The following is a 19,705-nucleotide window of genomic DNA, read 5'->3' on the forward strand; positions in this document are numbered from 1 at the left end:
TTTGGGTGATGAAATTAACATGGATATTAGTTTAGTTATCGTCAAGTGGGTCATTAAGATTCCATTTTGTATTAATATGGGAATCAAATTGTTATTTAACTTTGTACTTTATTATGGATACTTATAGTTTATTCTGATTTTAAAAGTCTATTTCATTGTTCATGTTTTCGACCACCCATATGATCCAAGAGAAAGGCAGACCATGACAAAACATCCATTTTACATTTATACGTTTAGTTGATTTTATAATAAAAATACACATGCACTTTTTATTAAATTAAACCATGGTGAACGTCCATTGATTAGGATATAGACCTTGTATTTGTTTTTAAACAGTTGATTTAGATTCCACATTTATGTTTAAGATGGGCAAAGATCCCATTTGTTCCATGATGAGGATCTTTATGTGACTTTGTTGCTGATTACTATATGTCTATATCTATACTATTGTTTCATCATTTCTAGGGTTATGTTGAGGAGTATGAACATATTACTTTAACGTTTTAAATTTTGCTAACGGATCACGTAAGTCTGTTGCGACAAGACATTACAAGCAAGACATGTAAGTATATTATTCTTACTTTTAGGTTGTAGAATTTCTACTTCATACAGAAATATTTAACTAGTTCTTTTGATTGTAGGATGGAGTTCTTCTTTTTGGGCGGAAACAAATAGATATCGTAACTCCACTGCAATATTTGATTTCAATCTTCACCGCATCTATCTCTCCGTCAACTCCTCGTCTTTCTCCTTCCATCGTTTTCATCAAATCTAAAGAATCAAAAATTGGGTACTTGATTTCTTTTACTTGGGCCATCGACTAAACTTTTATTTGGGCTTTTATGCCTGTATTGGGCTATTTAGCCGATCAGGCCTTAAAAGCTTGTAACATATATTTTCTTATCCTTTTTCAATAGAATAACGGTTATATATATATATAAAAAAAAAAAGAGTACAGAGTTGGCCCATTTGAATCAATATGGACTATCTATTTTGATTTTTCAGGTCCATGTTCAAATATCTTTTACCCATGTGTTTTTTTACCTGTGAAATTTGCTATTATTATTATCAATTTAAATGAAACAGAGAAGACAACAAATTATATCTTTTTTTGCCGGCCAACAAATTTTTATCTAGAGACTAGAGAGGCGAGTTAGTTGCCGATCAATCTATTTATTTCTATCTTTCTCAATTTTAGAAAATTCGGTTGGTCATGTAATACGATTTTCTGTCTCTTTTTGGCGAAAGCTGCAAAAGAAAGTGTGTCAAGAATAACATACTTACATGTCTTGCTTGTATACATGTAAGTATATTATTCTTACAAAAGACATGTAAGTATACAAGAATAAACATTCTCTAGTATATAAAAGAATAACCAAACTAACCGGATTGAAAATTTTAGATAAACTTTGTCTCTTCCTTGTATAAATTGGTTTTAACCTTTCTTAGCAAAAAAATAAATTGGTTAACCTAACTATATTTTATTATTTTCTTGATTTTTAGTTGTTTATGTAGAGTGTGTATATGCAACAACTAACTAATTAAGAGATATCATTGGTTATTTGATCGAATCACTTTCACTTCATGACAGCTAGGTGGTTCCAAGTACGAAATTCCAAATGTGGATGTGTGCTCAGCGATTTTCTTACGTATACACAGTTATTGATTTTTTTTGCGTTGTGTAAATATAGGTATTTAATGACTATAAATTTTTGTATGGTATATGCTTGAAAAAAAATTTAATAAAGGATTTTTAATATGTTTTCAAGACCAAAAATTAGTGATGATGCGATGAGTGGAAATTGACTCGTTACATTAATTTTGGTTTCGGTTTTAGTATTTCAGTGCAGTTTTGATTAGAAAAATGCTCTGGTCATGGCAACTAAAGGTTGTCTAACTTTCAACGGGGTTAACAACCCTACATGAATCAGACCGATCATGATTTTCTTAAAACAGTTTATGACTCAGTTAAAATCATACAAAATTTCAAATTTACCAACCACCAATATTAAACTTCTTAACAACAAAAAAAAACCTATTATGTATTCTCAAGTTCTATGCTTAAAAATCTTGCTATTTTAAAAAATAATAGACGATAAAAATGTGAGAAATAGTTAGAATATACTGTATTAAAACCACAATAAAAGTGAAGTTAATAGCTCACATAAATTAAATGTCGTTGATTTACTTTTTTTCAGTCAAATTCCAAGATATATCTTAAAGTATTTACATAAAGTAAGAAATATGCAATATTTTGTTCTTATAGATACATAAGACTAAGAAAGCTACAACCACTAATATTATTAAAATCGCTTGTAAATGAGATTTGGGAAGTATTTTACTTAGTCATAATTAATAAAGCTTCTATAACATTGCACTAGAAGTCTATAAAGATAATTAACTTTAGCCCTAGAAAGGAAGCCTCTAATCTCTTTTTCACGCCATTTTCGGGCATAGCCACCACCAAGGAGATATTGGTACTCTTGTAATTAATAAGAATTCTAACATCTTTACACTATATACAAAAAAAATATGTCACTGATTTTTGTTTCAGTTGCCTTTATTTATAGTTTTGGCTTGCAGCAGTTGATACGAAAATTATGATCACTACAATATGTGGTTAATATATAGTCATTGTGATATGAATAGTGCGATTGAAGTTGTTTTGCCAAAATTCTTATTACTCAACAAATAATTAAAATAGTAAAAGACTCTAGATTATATGAAATGTAGAAGTTAGAACGTTCTAAAGAATTTTATATAAAAATTATAGGTCCCTAAGTTAATTTGTTTTTTAAAATCAAAATAAAAAAAGAGGTGTACGACAAATGCAAACGAATCTGGAAATAAATTATCTTCTAAGTTCACGTTTTCCTCAACTTTCTGACAACTGTAAGATGCTGTATCTTTTTATTAATTGGATAATAATAACCTAATTAAGCTCTGTTAATATGTCATTTTCCTAGTTTAATTTTCATCAAATTGTTTTTTCGTATTAGTTGACGGGTAAGCTTTCAAGTAAAACGAGACTCGTAAGCAGCAAGGAGTTGTATTTTTTTTTTTTTCTTGGTTTGGCAACTTCTTTGCATATTTTGTCATAATAATCGAATATGAGTTAATATACTTTGCTGACACTTAGACCCTTTTCCTTATTTATCAACGACTTGGACATCAACTATGAAGTATGAACTATATCAAAATATTTTGCACGGAATATATTAATAATTACTAATTAGTCTCTTTTAGGTCTAAATTTAAATATGAATTACGTTGATAGTTGAAACAGTAAGGATTATTTTTGAAAAATCTATTACAAACTGCTTAAAAATATTTAATAAAATCTCTTCGTTCTTTTGAGACAAAAAATGGAATGAAAATCCATTAAATTCAAAACAATTCATAGAATAGTCAACTCCATGTGATAACCTTGTGAATTTGTTTTTACAGTTACAGTTGTGAACCTTTAGTTCTTATTAATTTACAGCTATATTTGTTTGTGATAAATTTACACCAGTATATTTGAATCATCATCTTGTAAGTATATAAACATATTAAAGATATACACTTAGAATTCGTATCATAATAGTATATAGTGATGCAGAACATATATGCGGTTGTCTCTTTTAGTGGACAACTCATTCGTTGTTGTGATTAATGGATGAATTATTCGTGGTAAATTTTGACAATTTAACCACATCAATTGGTTAATCTCCACAAATTGTCGGTTAACTGATCTTAATATATTTAATTGCAAAGAATATCATCGAGTCGATACCTATAAGAGCATCTTACTAGGAGCAAATTCCAAGATAGAGCAGCTTAGTTTATAATAAAGTAGTGCCACCTTAGCTTCTATATCATTCATTCAATAGTCTATTTAGAATAGTAACAAAAAAATGAAGTTTTTGTTAAATATTTCGAAAGAAAACATATAACAAAATAAATAAAACTAAAACAAATAGAGACCAAAAGATGAGACATATGAGGAAGGCTAAGTTAGTTGTTGGAGGCTGCTGTCCGGATTACGCCGCCGTGGGGTCCTTTAGCCAACTGTTAAAATTACCAATGAGCGACTTTTATGCTCGTATTTTTTTTTATTTTTTTTGGTTTGTGTTACTTATGCAGTTATGCTAGTTTCTTAAAAATAAAATAAAAAAATGAAAATTTTCTAATATTGTTTTCACTATAAAACTTCTCTGATAATTTGTAGGATTTAGGATTAAACTGATTTTTGGAATTAAAAACCTAGTAAAAACTGAAAATGATTTTTTTTGTATTTTTGTTTTTTTATAATTGATGGCTGCTGATTGCAATGGGGATGTTGGCAACAAAGTCAAGTAAACTATGGAAGTAACCGGTTGAGCCGGTGGCATCACGAATGACTTGACCGAAACGTGGCCATGTGTTGCTATAGTTAAGCAATGTGGAAGTTACTATCAAAGTATGTTTGAGCACAATAATTCCAACATTTTGTTGTTTATCGGTTGTCGAGTCATATTTGTTGCTACTTTCATTCATAAAATACCATTTAATTTGCTAATTGTATTATAAAAGTGTTGTCAATGAAACTCTGGAGGTGTATAATTTCTGATTTTTTTGGTCTTTCTTTTCTATTTTTCTTAGTAGAAAATATAATATAAAACGTATTTTTGTGTGGTTCATTAGAAGCATAATATCTGAGTTTGTACGATTTTCTTTAAGTTTTTAGACCAATTTACATTTTAGTGGCACATATCTCCAGTCTCAGTGCTATCTTTTAATGTTTTTTTTCACCTTCCAAATAAAAACTTTACTCTAAACAAAATATAGTCAACTACTGTTAGATGAATTCTCTTCCATGTGAGTGGTAGCGTATAGTAGAAATATGTTTGAAATTATATGGTTATACTATTTTGTCGTTTCATCGCATTTTTATATACAAAAATAAAAATACTATATATACAAAATTACAAATTTAACCCAAATTAAATATACTACTGTATATATCACTTAACAAATCTCAATAACTATACTGTGGTAGCCAATATTATTATATACATATAGATACATAATATCTTTGTATAAAATGTGACTAAGGTAAACCAACACATCACAAATTCTCAATTATATATATTGTTATCAGTTAATCCGTCCGTACATCTATAAATGTAAACATCGGTCAAATTTCAAGTTTGTTATGATATTGATTTATTTTATTCAAGCTTAGAAAGTGTCGGTGAAAATTATCTAACTTATAAGATATACTTGTTGTCTTTGTTACTCTCTTTAGAAAATTGAAATCGTCTTAGTTGTGTTTTACAACTAGTCAAAATAGCATGTTAGTTGAATTGTAACAAATGATATTATTAACTAATTTATCTAGTGGCATTTTAAACACAGTCTAATCATTTATGCGCTGGGCATTATTACGTGTACGTCCACGCATATAGTTTGGGATCCTTTCGCGTTGAAACAAAAAAAAATCGCAAATCAATATATCGACCACTGTTACTAATTAACGGTTTATAATAATTAACTTTATTTGAAAGTTTAATTAACAATGTTACGGTGAGGTACTTAATTTTTATTTATGTAGGATTTGTACCTAGAATATTGTCAAGTGTCATTCGTTGATGAAGGAAGACACGAGGCAATTTGACAGTTTCCGGGTCTTTTTAAATAATTTATAATTCGATTAATTAATGGACACAAAATAATTAAGTTTCCATTAAAAAGATACATAAACGCTTCAGAAATCGTACAGACAAAAAAAAAAAAAACGTACAGACGAATATGCTTTTTGTGTACAAATTATGTGAATGCATATACGTATGTATGAATATATATATGTGTGTGTGGTTTTCAACAAAGCCAGCTACAATATTTAAAATCTCTTGAAGGATTTTATGTATAGTTAACGAATTTTTAAATTTTGTTTACGTCTCGCTAACTTTTCTTTAAATACCTATACTACTTGAAAGCTTTAACTAATAGCATAGCTAGCCTAGGTTCGCAAATGTATTCTAACTAATACCAATCCTAGTTTTATTAGATGCAAAATGAAGGACTTATCTTGTAGTTGTATCATATTGTAGAGAGACTTATACAGTAATTCTAAACAAGAAACTCAAGCTAATCATTGCCTTTGAAAAACTATACAAAACACTATTTGACATATGAATAAGATAGTTTTAACTTTTCAAATAGACCCTGATTAACGACAGGAGAATATTACCTTACATGTGGTGTTACTTTTTTTTTTTTTTTGTTAAAGAACATGTGGTGTTACTTAAAGAAATATTTTTTTGTAAAGGGCGATTCTTTTGTCGTTAAGGGGGGTTTCGATCATAGTTTTCGTTCTCGAAGAAATCAACTTATTGTATTCATTTTCCGATTGTAATGGGTTCCTTTTTCTTCTTCATTAAATTTAAACTTATTTAAGTAAATTTTAAATAATATGAACGAGAGTCATATAGTTTAATGATTTTTGATTATATAGTTTGTCGCAATATGATTATCCGTAATATTTCCGACATGATGTATATTGCTGACTAAAAATTTATAAAATAAAATCTGATTTCTTATAAACTTGTTCAATTTCGTTTTATATCTTCTTCATTTTTAATCAAATATTTTTATTTTTTAATTATTATGTGATTTTCCGTTTCAGTTTTATAAATTCTTATATTGAAAGAAATTTTTTAACAAAGGAAGATTTGGGTATATATATATGTAAAGAATTTGCAACTAGTGTTTTATACACATCGACATATAAATGATGTATACAAAATACTTAGGGTTGTTACAAGAAATTCTAGATAAACATTACCAAACCCAAAAGATACTTTTAATTCAGTACTGCCCTTTAGAGTTCTTTCATGGCACGCCATTGACTAATGACTAGGGAATCCTATAACAATTTAAAGTATTAGTTGGTCCTATTTACTAATGAATATTATTAAAAGGTATAGGGTAAACTAATTCTCTGTAAAATTCAAGAAATCACAAACACATATGTGTTGATAATTAATAATACTATCTTGGATAAGAAATTTCCACATTAATATTCATATTTCGATGAGAGATATCCTACAACATTTGAGAGTTTGGCTCTCTAGCTATGGGGTATCTAATTTATAATTGTTTTTTTTACAAATTATAGATGTTTAAAGTAATTTAATAACTAATATTATTTTCTGGGTACCAAATTCCAACTTTATTTTTTCGCTGATGTGACCGTAAACTTACCAACGACGACTATGGTACTTATGAAACTTTTAACACAATAGATATTACTTATAAAGTTTTTGCTTATATACTATTTTACATGGACATTAATTGACTGATACATGTGACCAATCTAAGTGCAGAGGATTTAAACACTTTATCATTAGAAAATGATAATATTATTTTGGTTTAGGTTAAATTAGGGGAATCCTTGGTGTATCACAATTTATTTGTTGGAAAAGTGTTTATTCGCACATGTGCTTTCTTGCTAATTCTTTTCAAGTTCTAGCCACCCTTTAACTTTAATAATTGATATTGCTAAATTCTAAAAATATCATAACAATGCAGACACTTTAAAAATTAAAGGAAACTAATTTGTGAAATTTCTTTTTCTTTTCACGTGTTTACAAAAATCTCATCCCAAATATTGATCAAATATGCAACTTGTATAAAACAAGAATTATTTGAACTAACTATATGAGCTCAAACTAATTGACCAGTCTATATATGACCTCTTTTCTTGTTTTAAAAATTCCAGCATGTATATGATTTTTGTAAGGAGAAGTATATGATTATTGATGGGCACTCAAAATCTGAGGAAGTTTGAGATACACAAGTGGTGGGAGCGAAAATAAACTGAAGTACAATTTTTCTGCACCTTCTTTGGGAAACATAGATAATTATACTTGTTTTTTATTTTGAAATAGTTATACTTTTTGACGACATAAATTATTCTTTGCATGATTTAAAATTTCAACCTACATTTATGCTTGCAATTTCGTAATTACTTCCGCCTTTATTGCTCATCTTTAATTCTGCCTTTTCTTGTCCTTATAGACATAAACATTTGTGTGTTTGTGTGTGACAGCAGTATTTCCCTATCTGAAAAACAAGAATATTTTGATTTATTAGTAGTTTGAATTATGAATTGCAATTAAGTTATGATTAGGTAGTGATAATTATTTCTCATGGGGTAGTCCTTTTCTTCAAATCTCTTGTGGCGATGGTTCGTGTATTAAATCGTCATGTGCCATAATACCATTAACCTAGCTGTAATAATTTAATGTACCGTTAAAAAGGTTACAGTTGCTCTGTCTATATGTTATTACTCTTAGCCCCGTATTAGCTCTCAAAGCGTACGACCACGCAAAAGCCTGCAATGCCACTAATTAAGTTTCATTCCACATGCCATATATCTTCTTTTGTCACGATTATATTTCCCATAATTGAGATTTCACATGCACTCTATAGTTTTATGTCGTCATGATATACATACATTGGGAAATTATACGACCAATACGAGTAAACGAAATAAAAAATGAATGGTCAATTATATGACACAATTCAAATTCTAAACGGAACTAAATTTTAGCCTCTATGGTTATGTATACTATTATTACAGTCGATAAGTGTGAAGCGAGTCGACGCGGTATATCATACACCGATCGAGCCACAACACGCGACCTCTCATTATATTAAAATCACATTTTTATGCCACAAATCAAAGTCGTTGTTGTTAATTTGGTTTAATTGAACTTTGTATTATAACTCGGTTTAGTCTTCAAATACAGCTGTCTTCCTATTGATCGCTTTGTTATCTTATGTCAGCCATTTTAAGACATTTGACTTTACTCTCATAATCATCCTTTTCTGTACATTTATTTGATTCTTACGGTTCTAATTACCTTTCTATATATATGATATGTTTTTGTCAAAAGCATCAAGTGTTTTTGTAGTTTATATTTGTAGTTTCTAAGTTTATGACTTTGGAAAAATTAGGAACGTTCTGGCACCACATTGTAATATGCATGATCGGAAATTTTGTGGTCCTCTTGCCATAATTTTCGCGCACCAACAAGTGTTTTTATAGATTTCGTGTAATCGTTTATTTTTGAAATATTTTATAGCTTTCTGTTGACTGTATATTTGTGATTTATACGCAATTCTTTAACATATACAGAAACAGAATGTCGGTAAATAAAAAAGAAATTATATAATCGAAAATGATTGTGGTAGATGTCATCGTGATTAACATAGCTTAACTAGCATCGAATAGCAGCATGTAATTTAAAAATGTTTCATTGAAATATATGTGTGATTTTCAATCAGAATTAGTTTGGCTTTATTTCAATCTGGTGGTTGGAGATTAGTTTTCTCACACAGTGGAAATTTCCTGATCTATTATCTTGTTTATTATAAAACTAAGAAAACCAATAATTGCCAGCTAATAGCAAAATTAAAAAAAAACTATAGGAAAAAAATAACGAAGATATAGAATTAGTCCCTAAAGAACAAAGCCCACCTCCAACGACTACTTTTTTCACTATAAAAACAACTCTTTTCCATGCAGAAACACAATCAATCACTTCTTCTTCATCTTTCCTCAAAAATAAAAACATTTTCTCCAATTTGTTCTTCTTTAATAATTTGGAGAAAAAAAGTCTTAGCTAAGACTGAACATTATCCGGTGAAGAATGGCGACTCCGGCATGGAGTCATGCCAAGGCTCAATGGGTAGTCGCCATGTTGGCGTTACTCGTTGGCTCGGCTATGGCTACCGAACCTTATTACTATAGCTCTCCTCCACCACCGTATGAGTATAAATCTCCACCTCCTCCGGTTAAATCTCCTCCACCGCCTTATGAATATAAATCACCACCACCTCCGGTTAAGTCTCCTCCACCACCGTATTACTATCATTCACCGCCGCCGCCAGTGAAATCCCCTCCCCCTCCTTATGTTTACAGCTCTCCTCCTCCTCCGGTGAAGTCCCCTCCTCCCCCATACTACTACCATTCACCGCCTCCTCCGGTGAAGTCTCCTCCTCCTCCATACTACTACCATTCACCACCTCCTCCGGTGAAATCCCCACCACCACCATATTACTACCATTCACCACCTCCTCCGGTGAAATCCCCACCACCACCATACTACTACCATTCACCTCCTCCTCCTGTGAAATCTCCTCCTCCTCCATATTATTACCACTCCCCACCTCCTCCGGTGAAATCCCCACCACCACCATACCTTTACAGCTCTCCACCACCACCGGTAAAATCTCCCCCACCTCCTGTCTACATCTACGCTTCTCCCCCACCTCCCACACATTACTAGGCTCATCAAATTCAACAAAATTTCCCCATTATTCAAGTAAGTCCTATACTTATACCTTTACCTCATAATCCGTTTTAATAATTGTGCCCTAAATAAAATCGGAATTTCTTCTTTCACAGGTTTTCTTTTAAAAAATGAAATAAAGGAAGGGTCAAAGTCAAAGAGAAGAAGAAGTGAACCAAATAAGGATCGTGGCGTGGAAATCAGAAACAAAACATCTCTAACAACGATCCACATCACTTCCTCTTCTTCAATGTCGCTCATCTTCCACTTGTGCATCATTATCTTTGCGTCTTCGTCAAGTCAAATTGTTTCCAAGACCCTTTTAGATCGTATCATACTCCTCTTTGTTCCCTTTTGTTGTTAAGTGAAAAAATGGGTTTTGGTAATTTAATTGTTGTGCATACATTTTCTATTTTGTTATTCTTCCGTTAATGTAATGAAAGAGTTGTTAGCATATAAAACAAAGTTCAGTTTCTTCTTTCTTTGGATTATGCGATATACAGTCATAACATTTTCTATCTTAAAACATAGTTCCAACGACAAAAGTAGTTCCAATGACAAAGTTAAAAGACATATTCTTTTAGGTTGGGCACGACATTGTTTCGATCTGTTCGTCCAGAGAAAGTTATCATTGCTTCAAAAGGTGGGAAAGTGGAAGTAACACATCACTTTGATCTCATTGGATCATTAATAATTGTGTTTATGTAATACGTCAGAGACTCACTTTCATTCAACTAATTTCCACCTACTCTTTTTGTTTCAACCTTAAAAAAAAAAAATATTGAGCAATACTATATGCTTAATACAAAACCATTGACTAAAATTAAAGAATGTTGAAATGAATTAATATCAAAGTTATAGTTTATATTCTTCTATTTAATCGAAACATGGAACCAAACAAAAGCAAATGAAAAGCAGCAAGTGCTGAAGAATTGGTTCGAAATAAGTGGAGTGGTTGTACTTTGGGCTTTGGGATAGCATTAGCTGATTTTGAGGCCCATTGGCTAAACGTATTTGGTAATTTGCCTCCAATTTTTTTGTCACCGTCATTTTGTTTGTTGTTTGGCAACGACACCTTCCAAACTTTATCGTTATGCTTAAGTTGATTTTGATAAATTAATTTGATAATGATGAAGTGAAATTCAATGAAGCTAATAAACACAATTTTGATAAATTAATTTGATTTCAACAGTACTGAAATATATAGTATTAGGTCTAGTAGCTTCCAACTCCACTAGACATAAAGCAATTTTGTCCCAACAAAAGTTTTGGAATAAAGCATATTGTATCTTCTCATTTCCAAACTGTATATGAGAATAGAAACTTTATAAAACTGGTTAGACCAAAGTAATAATTATGTTGTTCTCAATTAAACAGCTGTGATTTTTCAAATCCAAACATTATATTGATTTGGAGCGCCTTAATAATATTCTCCGTGTTTAGTTGCGCTGTCTTATTTGTATTATTCTTTTTTTTTTTCACTATTTCATTTTTATTTATTTATTTTATCTGTTGAATTTTCTCTTCTGGCTGCTGTTTTCCTCTCTCTCTCTCTCTAAACTCGAGAATTTTTGTAGAGAGAGGAGGCAAAGTGCGAAAGCTAAACGCAGATCCACGATCAATCTCCTCCACCTTCAAAAGCCTTCAAAAGTGTTTCTTCTTCGTCTTCTTCCTTTTATTATCTGTGCCTTGACAGATCCACGATCCGATTCTGGTCAAATTTTACATTTCTGCAGGTACGATCTTAGCTCTTTTTGTTCTTTCATGTTCATTATTCTTTTTCTGGATCTATTGTTTCCATTTTTAAATTTCCGGTTGATTTTTTTATCTTGTTCGATGTGATTCTATTTTGTGGAGGGATGTTATTAGCTTTAAGATCTGTGTGAGCTGCGTTTTTGAATGTGAATCTTCCTTTTTATTCGATTTTGATTGTTACCGTTTGAATTTTTAGTCTGCTTAGGAGTCGGATTTTGTTGATTTTGACTTCTTCTTTATATCCTTTAATTGTTGCAAAATTCGGAAATTTTGTTACGAGCTGGGGATTTTTTCCACTTCCTTGAGATTGTTTTAGGGTGAATCTGAACAAAGACAAATTCGATCATTGCTGATTGCTTTGTTGCCGTTCCTCAATTCCATGTATCTGGCTCTTACGATTGTGTAATTGAAATGAGATTATGATGAAGAATGATTCGTTTGTTTCTTTTTGTTCTATCTATACATTTGTGGTGATATATATATATATCTTTGTTTGAAACGTTAATAGATAAGCTGCTCATACTAGTTATACAACAGACTCCATAGAAGGTGACATTTGTTTAAGATACTCTTGTTCCTGGAACACATACGAAGATGAAGAAAGTCTTCGGACAAACTGTTAGAGACCTGTAAGTATTTTCGTACCCGAAATTTAATGATATTCTCAATCTGTGTGTGGTTTATTTCTTTTTTCATTGACGGGATGCTTCATTTTATGTTCCATTTATTCAGTAAGAGAGAGGTCAACAAGAAAGTGCTCAAAGTTCCTGGAGTAGAACAGAAGGTAATGGATGCTCTTAGCTTCTTCTCTCTTTTTCTTCTTATCAGAAATTCTTCCGCAGCAGAGATTTAGATACTGTTTTCCATTTTTATGCTTGAGTTTATCAATTTCTTTATTTGTTTCTAAAAGGCTTTTATAAATAGAGAGCTTATCTTGGTTGCATTCATCGTCTTGCTAAACAATGTAAAGCGAGATATCCAACTTTCTCTTATCTTGTTTTGTCTGTGCTTTCTCTTATTCAGGTTCTAGATGCTACTAGTAATGAGCCATGGGGTCCACATGGATCACTTCTTGCTGATCTTGCGCAAGCTTCCAGAAATTAGTAACTACGACCACCTTCCAACTTGCTATATTTTGCTGCGATTTTGGACATTGCACAGGAATTATAAAAACATGTTACTTCTATTTCAGTCATGAATATCAGCTGATCATGGTGGTCATATGGAAACGCCTTAGCGACACCGGAAAAAACTGGCGGCATGTCTATAAGGTAAACAATATTATTGTCTTGCTGGCTTAATTTGTGTTGAATTTCTGTAGCAGTGACTAAAGTATTTCATGCTGTTTACCTCTTCTCTCTCCCCTTCAGGCTTTGACAGTTTTGGAGTACATGGTAGGCCATGGATCAGAACGTGTTATAGACGAGATTAGAGAACGTGCATATCAAATTTCGGTAATGACTACCTTGAGTACATTATTTTGGAAGTATTCAACATCAAGAGAATCCTTTAGTGCTATATCTCAGTAGTTGACTATCTTACTTGTATATATGTCTATTTTCCTTGTGGCAGACATTGTCCGATTTTCAGTATATTGATTCCGGTGGTAGAGATCAAGGAAGCAATGTTAGGAAGAAATCACAGAGCCTGGTGGCTTTGGTGAATGACAAGGAAAGAATAGCTGAAGTCAGACAGAAGGCTGCTGCTAATAGAGATAAGTAAGTTTGCTTGTCATTGTATCTTTCTGGAACTGGTGGATAGTTTTCTCTCTGTGTGAGTCTCGGTGGACACTCGTTTGATTTCTTGTTGCTAGTGGCTTACAATTGTTATTATGCTTCTCGGTAGTCTATTAATTGGTAGTACTGGCACTTTAACTGTATTAGCTTCTGAATTTTGAAAGTTTTTATCTCGAGAAAAAAAAATGACATGTCTTTTGGTTCATTCAAAATATGCTGAACATATCAACCTACATTATTTTACAACAGGTATCGCAGCTCAGCACCAGGTGGGATGTATAAGCCTTCAGGCGGATATGGGGATAAATATGATTACGGAAGCCGGGATGAAGAGCGAAGTAGTTATGGAAGAGAAAGAGAATATGGTTACAGAGATGATGATAGAAATAGTCGTGATGGAGATCGTCATTCCAGGGACTCTGAAGACCGGTATGGGAGAGATGGTAATAGGGATGATGATTACAGGGGAAGGAGCAGAAGTGTTGATAACTATGGGTCACGAGGTAGGAGTTCGGAAAGAGAGCGGGAGGATGATGGCCATTCTTCATCACGGTATGTTAAATTTCAAGTCGCCTAAATCCTGAAATAAAAAAGGAAGGGGAAAATTTTGAAGATTATCAACTCCATTTGGATAGAATATTTTTATTTTGAATACTAGCGTAGATGTCCTTGATTTTAAAAATCATTTCGAACCGCAATCTTCTTAGTCTAGTTCCATTTTCAAATTTTAAATGGATACACTCCTTTTTGTCCTGTAGGGGCAGTGGTGCTCGAGCTGATGATAATTCTCAGGATGGGAGGTAATTTCTGATAAATTTCTACTGAAGTTTAGGCATTCTTTTATTGTATGACAACTCATCTCACCTTCTTTCGGGATTATAATGGTAGAGGGGGGCTCCAGAGGAAGTTTTCTGAACAAAATATTGGCGCTCCACCCAGTTATGAAGAAGCTGTCAGTGATTCACGCAGCCCTGTATATAGTGAAAGGTGATCATTTTCTGCTTTGAAAATTGAAAGCTACCTTGGTTTTTATTGGTGCTGATGAATCTTTCTATGCCAGGGATGGTGGGGAGACCCCACAAGTTACCGCTCCAGGAGCTGCTTCTCCTCCTCCCCCACAAGTTGCTGCTCCAGAGGCTGCTTCTCCTCCAACTGGAACCAACACAGCCAATACAACTGCTACTTTTGTTAATGAATCACCTTCTCAGAAAGTTGAGACTTTCGATGAATTTGATCCACGCAGTGCGTTTTCAGGTACAGAATACTCAAACTCTTGCAATTCTTTAGTTGTATCTTGAGATATTTTCTTAGTTTTTCAAACTCCTCGGCAGCATAGAGATTACATGAAAATCTTTAATCAATAACTATAACTAATTCAGTAAATGTTTCAAGGCTTAGTTGGAGGGTGTATGATTGTATTCTCATGTCTGTATGGTATATTTCTATCCCATTAAACTCTGCTTGTTCTGAGTGTGGCCGTTGTGTTCCTTTACTTTTCCAGCTGGCCCTCCAGCATATGCATCTACAGATGGTGTTACAGCTCCTCCAACTGTGACTTCTATGTCTGCCCCTACCACCTCAAACAGTGTTGAGATGGACTTGCTTGGTTCCCTTGCAGACGTATTTTCATCAAACGCATTGGCCATTGTACCAGCTGATTCTATCTATGTTGAAACCAATGGACAAGCAAACGCTGGTCCAGCTCCATCGTTTTCTACATCTCAGCCATCAACTCAGGTATATACACTGAGCTTGGAGTATGAAGATTATGATGGTTTCCTATGATTATTGATGACTGTTGTTTGGATTATGCAGTCATTTGATGACCCATTTGGTGACTCTCCTTTCAAGGCCTTCACTTCTACTGACACCGACTCAACCCCACAGCAGAATTTTGGAGCTTCTTTCCAGCCACCACCTCCAGCCTTCACTTCAGAGGTCTCACATCCTGATACTGCTCATAACTTTGGCTTTGGGGACTCATTTTCCGCCGTTGCCAATCCTGATCCTGCTTCTCAGAATGTGCAACCTCCATCGAACTCACCAGGTTTTCCTCAAGAGCAATTTGCTACATCTCAGAGTGGTATTGATATCCTCGCTGGCATTCTCCCACCATCTGGACCTCCAGTACAATCGGGTCCCTCAATACCAACATCTCAATTTCCTCCCAGTGGAAACAACATGTACGAGGGATTTCATTCTCAGCCGCCGGTATCTACAGCTCCAAACCTGCCTGGACAAACTCCATTTGGACAAGCTGTTCAACCATATAACATGGTTCCTCATTCTCAAAATATGACTGGAGCCATGCCATTTAATAGTGGAGGCTTCATGCACCAGCCGGGCTCACAAACTCCTTACTCTACCCCAAGTGGACCAGCTGGTCAGTTCATGGCACACCAAGGTCATGGAATGCCGCCATCCCATGGTCCACAACGAACTCAATCCGGACCTGTTACTCTGCAAGGGAACAACAATGTCATGGGAGACATGTTCTCGCAAGCTACGCCCAACTCCTTGACGTCATCATCATCTCATCCAGATCTCACACCTTTAACAGGAGCAATTGAGATTGTTCCTCCGCCTCAGAAAAAGTTTGAGCCAAAATCATCAGTCTGGGCAGACACGTTGAGCAGGGGGCTTGTTAACTTTAACATATCTGGATGTAAGATAGATTTCACCATACCATTTAAGGAAAAAAAAACGTCTTTAGCAAACTTTCTAACATTGTTTTTGTTTTTCTACTTATCGCAGCTAAAACAAATCCATTGGCAGACATAGGAGTTGACTTCGAGGCGATCAACAGGAGAGAGAAACGGCTGGAGAAACAAACAAACACACCAGCAACATCGACTATCAATATGGGTAAAGCCATGGGATCAGGCACTGGCTTAGGGCGTTCTGGTGCAACTGCTATGAGACCTCCACCTAATCCAATGACAGGCTCTGGCATGCCCATGGGCGGAGGAATGGGTGTTGGTAGCTACGGAGGTATGAACCAGAACCAACCCATGGGTATGGGTATGGGGGCCGGAATGAACCAAAACCAACCGATGGGTATGGGAATGGGACCCGGCATGAACATGAACATGAACATGGGAGGATATGGCCAAGGCTATCCGATGCAACCACAAAACCCAGGGATGGTACCTAGCCCAAACATGCCTGGCAATAACTACAATCCGATGATGGGTCAAGGTGGTTACAACCCTCAACAATCCTATGGTGGTGGATACCGGTAAGATCAAGCCAAACATGATGCACTTGACTTCATTCGTGTAATCAAGAATACGCTCGCCTGTGCTTTTTCTTTACTCTGGGATATGTAATATCAGTCGATAAAAGTACTCAGGTTACATTATTCATCCAGGCAACACGGCTCCACGAATTTTCTTCTCTGTTTGTTCTTGCCTTACTCGTCACTCATCATTCATTTTTATTTTTTTCTGGTTTGGACCAAATTGAGAGCTTGTTGTGAAATTTGTACCAGTGTGAGAGTGGCAAACCTTGCTCGGGTCTGCCCTTTTTTTGTTATATGCATATAATTTGATATATACACATTCACTTCTATTTCTTTATTTTGAAGATGTGTAATACATTTCTCATTCACGGAACAAATAAAATCTTTACATTTTTGTATTCTCTTTTTAAATGTTTCCCGGCTGTATTTACTTTTTCTTCACTAGGTGTGTGTCATTCTAGAAAGACTTGGATTCTGTCACCTGCAGTGTCTTTAAAATCTAACAAAATTTTCCCTCCGACCTCATCTGCTGCATCGTCCATCAATTGCTTCAAGTTCACGCCTCCTAAAGCTGCGAATTTTTTGAGGATCTGTCAATAACTATGCCTAAGAAAACTGAAACAGAATAAGAGAGACTTAGGAGTTTTTGAATACCTGGAACAATGTTTGTGACACCTTCCAAGAATCCGGCCTGTTCCAACCATAAGACAAGTTTTGCATCAGCTCAGATAAAACACGAAAAATGGCCCTCGAAAGTGGACTTACCGGAATTCTGACATCGAGTTTCTCAAACCCATCGCGTCCGATGATTTTGATCCTCAAAGATCGTGACCAGATCCGCGAAAAGGGGTTTCTTGGTTCATTATAAACCTCAGGTGTTATGACTTCAACAATCAGGTCCTCTCTCTGTTCTGGATCATCTTTAGCCACCCGTTGATTACGATAGACGCTACTGCTGCTCACTTCTTGAAAAGGATAAAACATATATTTAGTTATTGATTTGACATTTCCCAAAGATGTTACAACTGAAAACTTCCATGTCTCACCTCTATCTGATGACGAGGTAGCGTACCGCTTCTCTTCTTCCTCGTAAGTGTCAAAACCAAGAATCTCTCCAATTTCTTCTAAAGACGCCATGCTTCCTGGTGGAGGAATTCGCCCACCCTTGATTGCCAATAGAGCGTCCTGCAAGTGTTCCACATAGTTCTTAAGTCTCTTTGCCACCACAGTGAAGTCAACACATTATTGGCAGAAACAGAAAGATTGTGACCTGCATTGCTTGAATAGATACTCCAATCAATGAAATTGGATACGCCACTAGCTTATATCCAATCTCTTCTAGCTCCAGCGGGTTTAGAATTGGAATTTTTCCTCCGCTTTCAAGCATATTAGCCTACACAGACCACAAAAATGTATCTTCGTATCTCCAGGGAATATATCAAGATACAGAAAGAGTAGTTTCCGGCGCAAAGTGAAGTTACCAATTTAGGAACTAGTGGATAGACATTGCAGAATGCTTTCATCTCTTCTCTAGAAACAAGAGAATCAACGGAGAGAACATCAGCTCCAGCATCTGTAAAAGCTCTTGCCCTAATGAGTGATTCCTCCAGAGATATCGCTTCACGGGAATCAGTTTGAGCTACAATTACAATGTCCGAATCACACTCTCTACGTGCATCAACCGCAGCTTTAACACGCATCACTGCTTCCTCTCTAGAAACCACTCTTCTCTCACTCTTAGTATTTTCACAACAAACTTCATCATTGATGATAATTCCTGCAAAGCCAGCTTTAATATATCCTTTGACGGTTCTCTTAACATTCATGGCATTACCGTATCCATTGCCACCGTCTCCAATCACCGGAATTGATACAGATTGAGTAATTTGTTGACCTTGATCAACCATTTCTCCATAAGAAATTAGACCCTTATCCGGTAAACCAAGCCGAGACGCTGAAATCGAGAACCCTATTTGCATAAACAGATTCGAGTAAGTAATCATAGCAAAACATACTCCTTATCAGATTCAGTGAAGCTAAAAAACTGTAAAGTCTTCAACTTTATGGAGAACACAATCAACAACAGTAGACGATCAAATTCACAATAACCAGATACAAATTGTGAAGAATTGGTTTAGCAAAAATTAATCAGTGATGGATTTATAAATCATTACCAGAGGTGATACAGTAAGGAAACCCAGCTCGTTCGATGAGTTTGGCACTAAGAGCATCGAAGCAACATGGACCCTGAAGAACACCAGGGGATTGCATAATATTCCTTAGCTTCTTCGCCGGAGAAGATGGAAGTTTCGCGTTTCCCGATTCATCGGAAACTACGGTGGAGTTAACGGCGCCACGAAATCGTCTTGAGACAGAGAAGGGGTTCGCAAATAATTCTCCGACGGTTTGTGTGAAAGAAGAAGAGGCAGAAGAAGGGAAAAAACTCGATTTGGATTGTTTATGAAGAATTCGAGGAGGAGAAGAGCTGCAAAAGCTAAGTGCCGCCATTGAAGCCTTGAAGGATTCACTTCTGTTCGGTAAAAGAAAGAAACAGAAATTGATCAAAAGAAAGAAGTTGGACAAACCGAAACAACAAGAACCAGACCGAACCAGATTTAATAATTAAAAAAAAAAAAAACCATGTCACGTGA

At 34.5% G+C, this 19,705-nt stretch overlaps 3 protein-coding genes and 1 long non-coding RNA gene across 11 annotated transcripts; 2 read left to right on the top strand and 2 right to left on the bottom strand.

Moving 5' to 3' along the window:
• The first annotated feature begins 9,449 nt into the window (after positions 1-9,449).
• AT2G43150 (Proline-rich extensin-like family protein) lies at positions 9,450-10,943 on the top strand. Its single transcript, NM_129877.3, has 2 exons — positions 9,450-10,355; positions 10,439-10,943. Exon 1 carries the CDS (start codon positions 9,681-9,683, stop codon positions 10,317-10,319), a length of 639 nt encoding a protein of 212 aa, NP_181844.1. The 5' UTR covers positions 9,450-9,680; the 3' UTR covers positions 10,320-10,355; positions 10,439-10,943.
• Positions 10,944-11,587: 644 nt separating this feature from the next.
• Positions 11,588-17,457, top strand: AT2G43160 (ENTH/VHS family protein; the record flags this gene model as incomplete). 5 transcript variants are annotated; one of them, NM_001337018.1, is made up of 15 exons in its annotated part: positions 11,617-11,781; positions 11,900-12,058; positions 12,586-12,706; positions 12,810-12,861; positions 13,101-13,180; positions 13,270-13,348; positions 13,448-13,531; positions 13,650-13,795; positions 14,063-14,365; positions 14,572-14,613; positions 14,702-14,800; positions 14,874-15,067; positions 15,315-15,550; positions 15,629-16,478; positions 16,568-17,055. In NM_001337018.1, the coding sequence occupies exons 3-15, from the start codon at positions 12,672-12,674 to the stop codon at positions 17,053-17,055; spliced, it is 2,688 nt and encodes an 895-aa protein (NP_001325306.1). In that variant the 5' UTR covers positions 11,617-11,781; positions 11,900-12,058; positions 12,586-12,671. The 5 variants fall into 5 exon arrangements, with proteins under 5 accessions (NP_850386.1, NP_973675.1, NP_001325306.1 ...); NM_180055.3 differs by having other exon boundaries at positions 11,588-12,058; positions 16,568-17,457; NM_201946.4 differs by having other exon boundaries at positions 11,588-12,058; positions 12,615-12,706; positions 16,568-17,457.
• AT2G09425 lies at positions 12,141-12,458 on the bottom strand. Its single transcript, NR_140534.1, has one exon. It is a non-coding gene; the product is annotated as an other RNA (long non-coding RNA).
• On the bottom strand, positions 17,285-19,617 carry AT2G43180 (Phosphoenolpyruvate carboxylase family protein). 4 transcript variants are annotated; one of them, NM_180057.2, is made up of 7 exons: positions 19,229-19,617; positions 18,536-19,023; positions 18,325-18,447; positions 18,101-18,239; positions 17,820-18,019; positions 17,709-17,745; positions 17,285-17,625 (listed from the first exon to the last, which is right to left on the bottom strand). In NM_180057.2, the coding sequence occupies exons 1-7, from the start codon at positions 19,560-19,562 to the stop codon at positions 17,507-17,509; spliced, it is 1,440 nt and encodes a 479-aa protein (NP_850388.1). In that variant the 5' UTR covers positions 19,563-19,617; the 3' UTR covers positions 17,285-17,506. The 4 variants fall into 4 exon arrangements, with proteins under 4 accessions (NP_850388.1, NP_973676.1, NP_181847.3 ...); NM_201947.3 differs by having other exon boundaries at positions 17,820-18,016; positions 19,229-19,608; NM_129880.4 differs by having other exon boundaries at positions 17,285-17,654; positions 19,229-19,586.
• Between the last annotated feature and the right edge of the window lie 88 nt (positions 19,618-19,705).

The sequence above is a fragment of the Arabidopsis thaliana genome, chromosome 2, assembly GCF_000001735.4.
Source record: "Arabidopsis thaliana chromosome 2, partial sequence".
NCBI lineage: Eukaryota > Viridiplantae > Streptophyta > Magnoliopsida > Brassicales > Brassicaceae > Arabidopsis > Arabidopsis thaliana.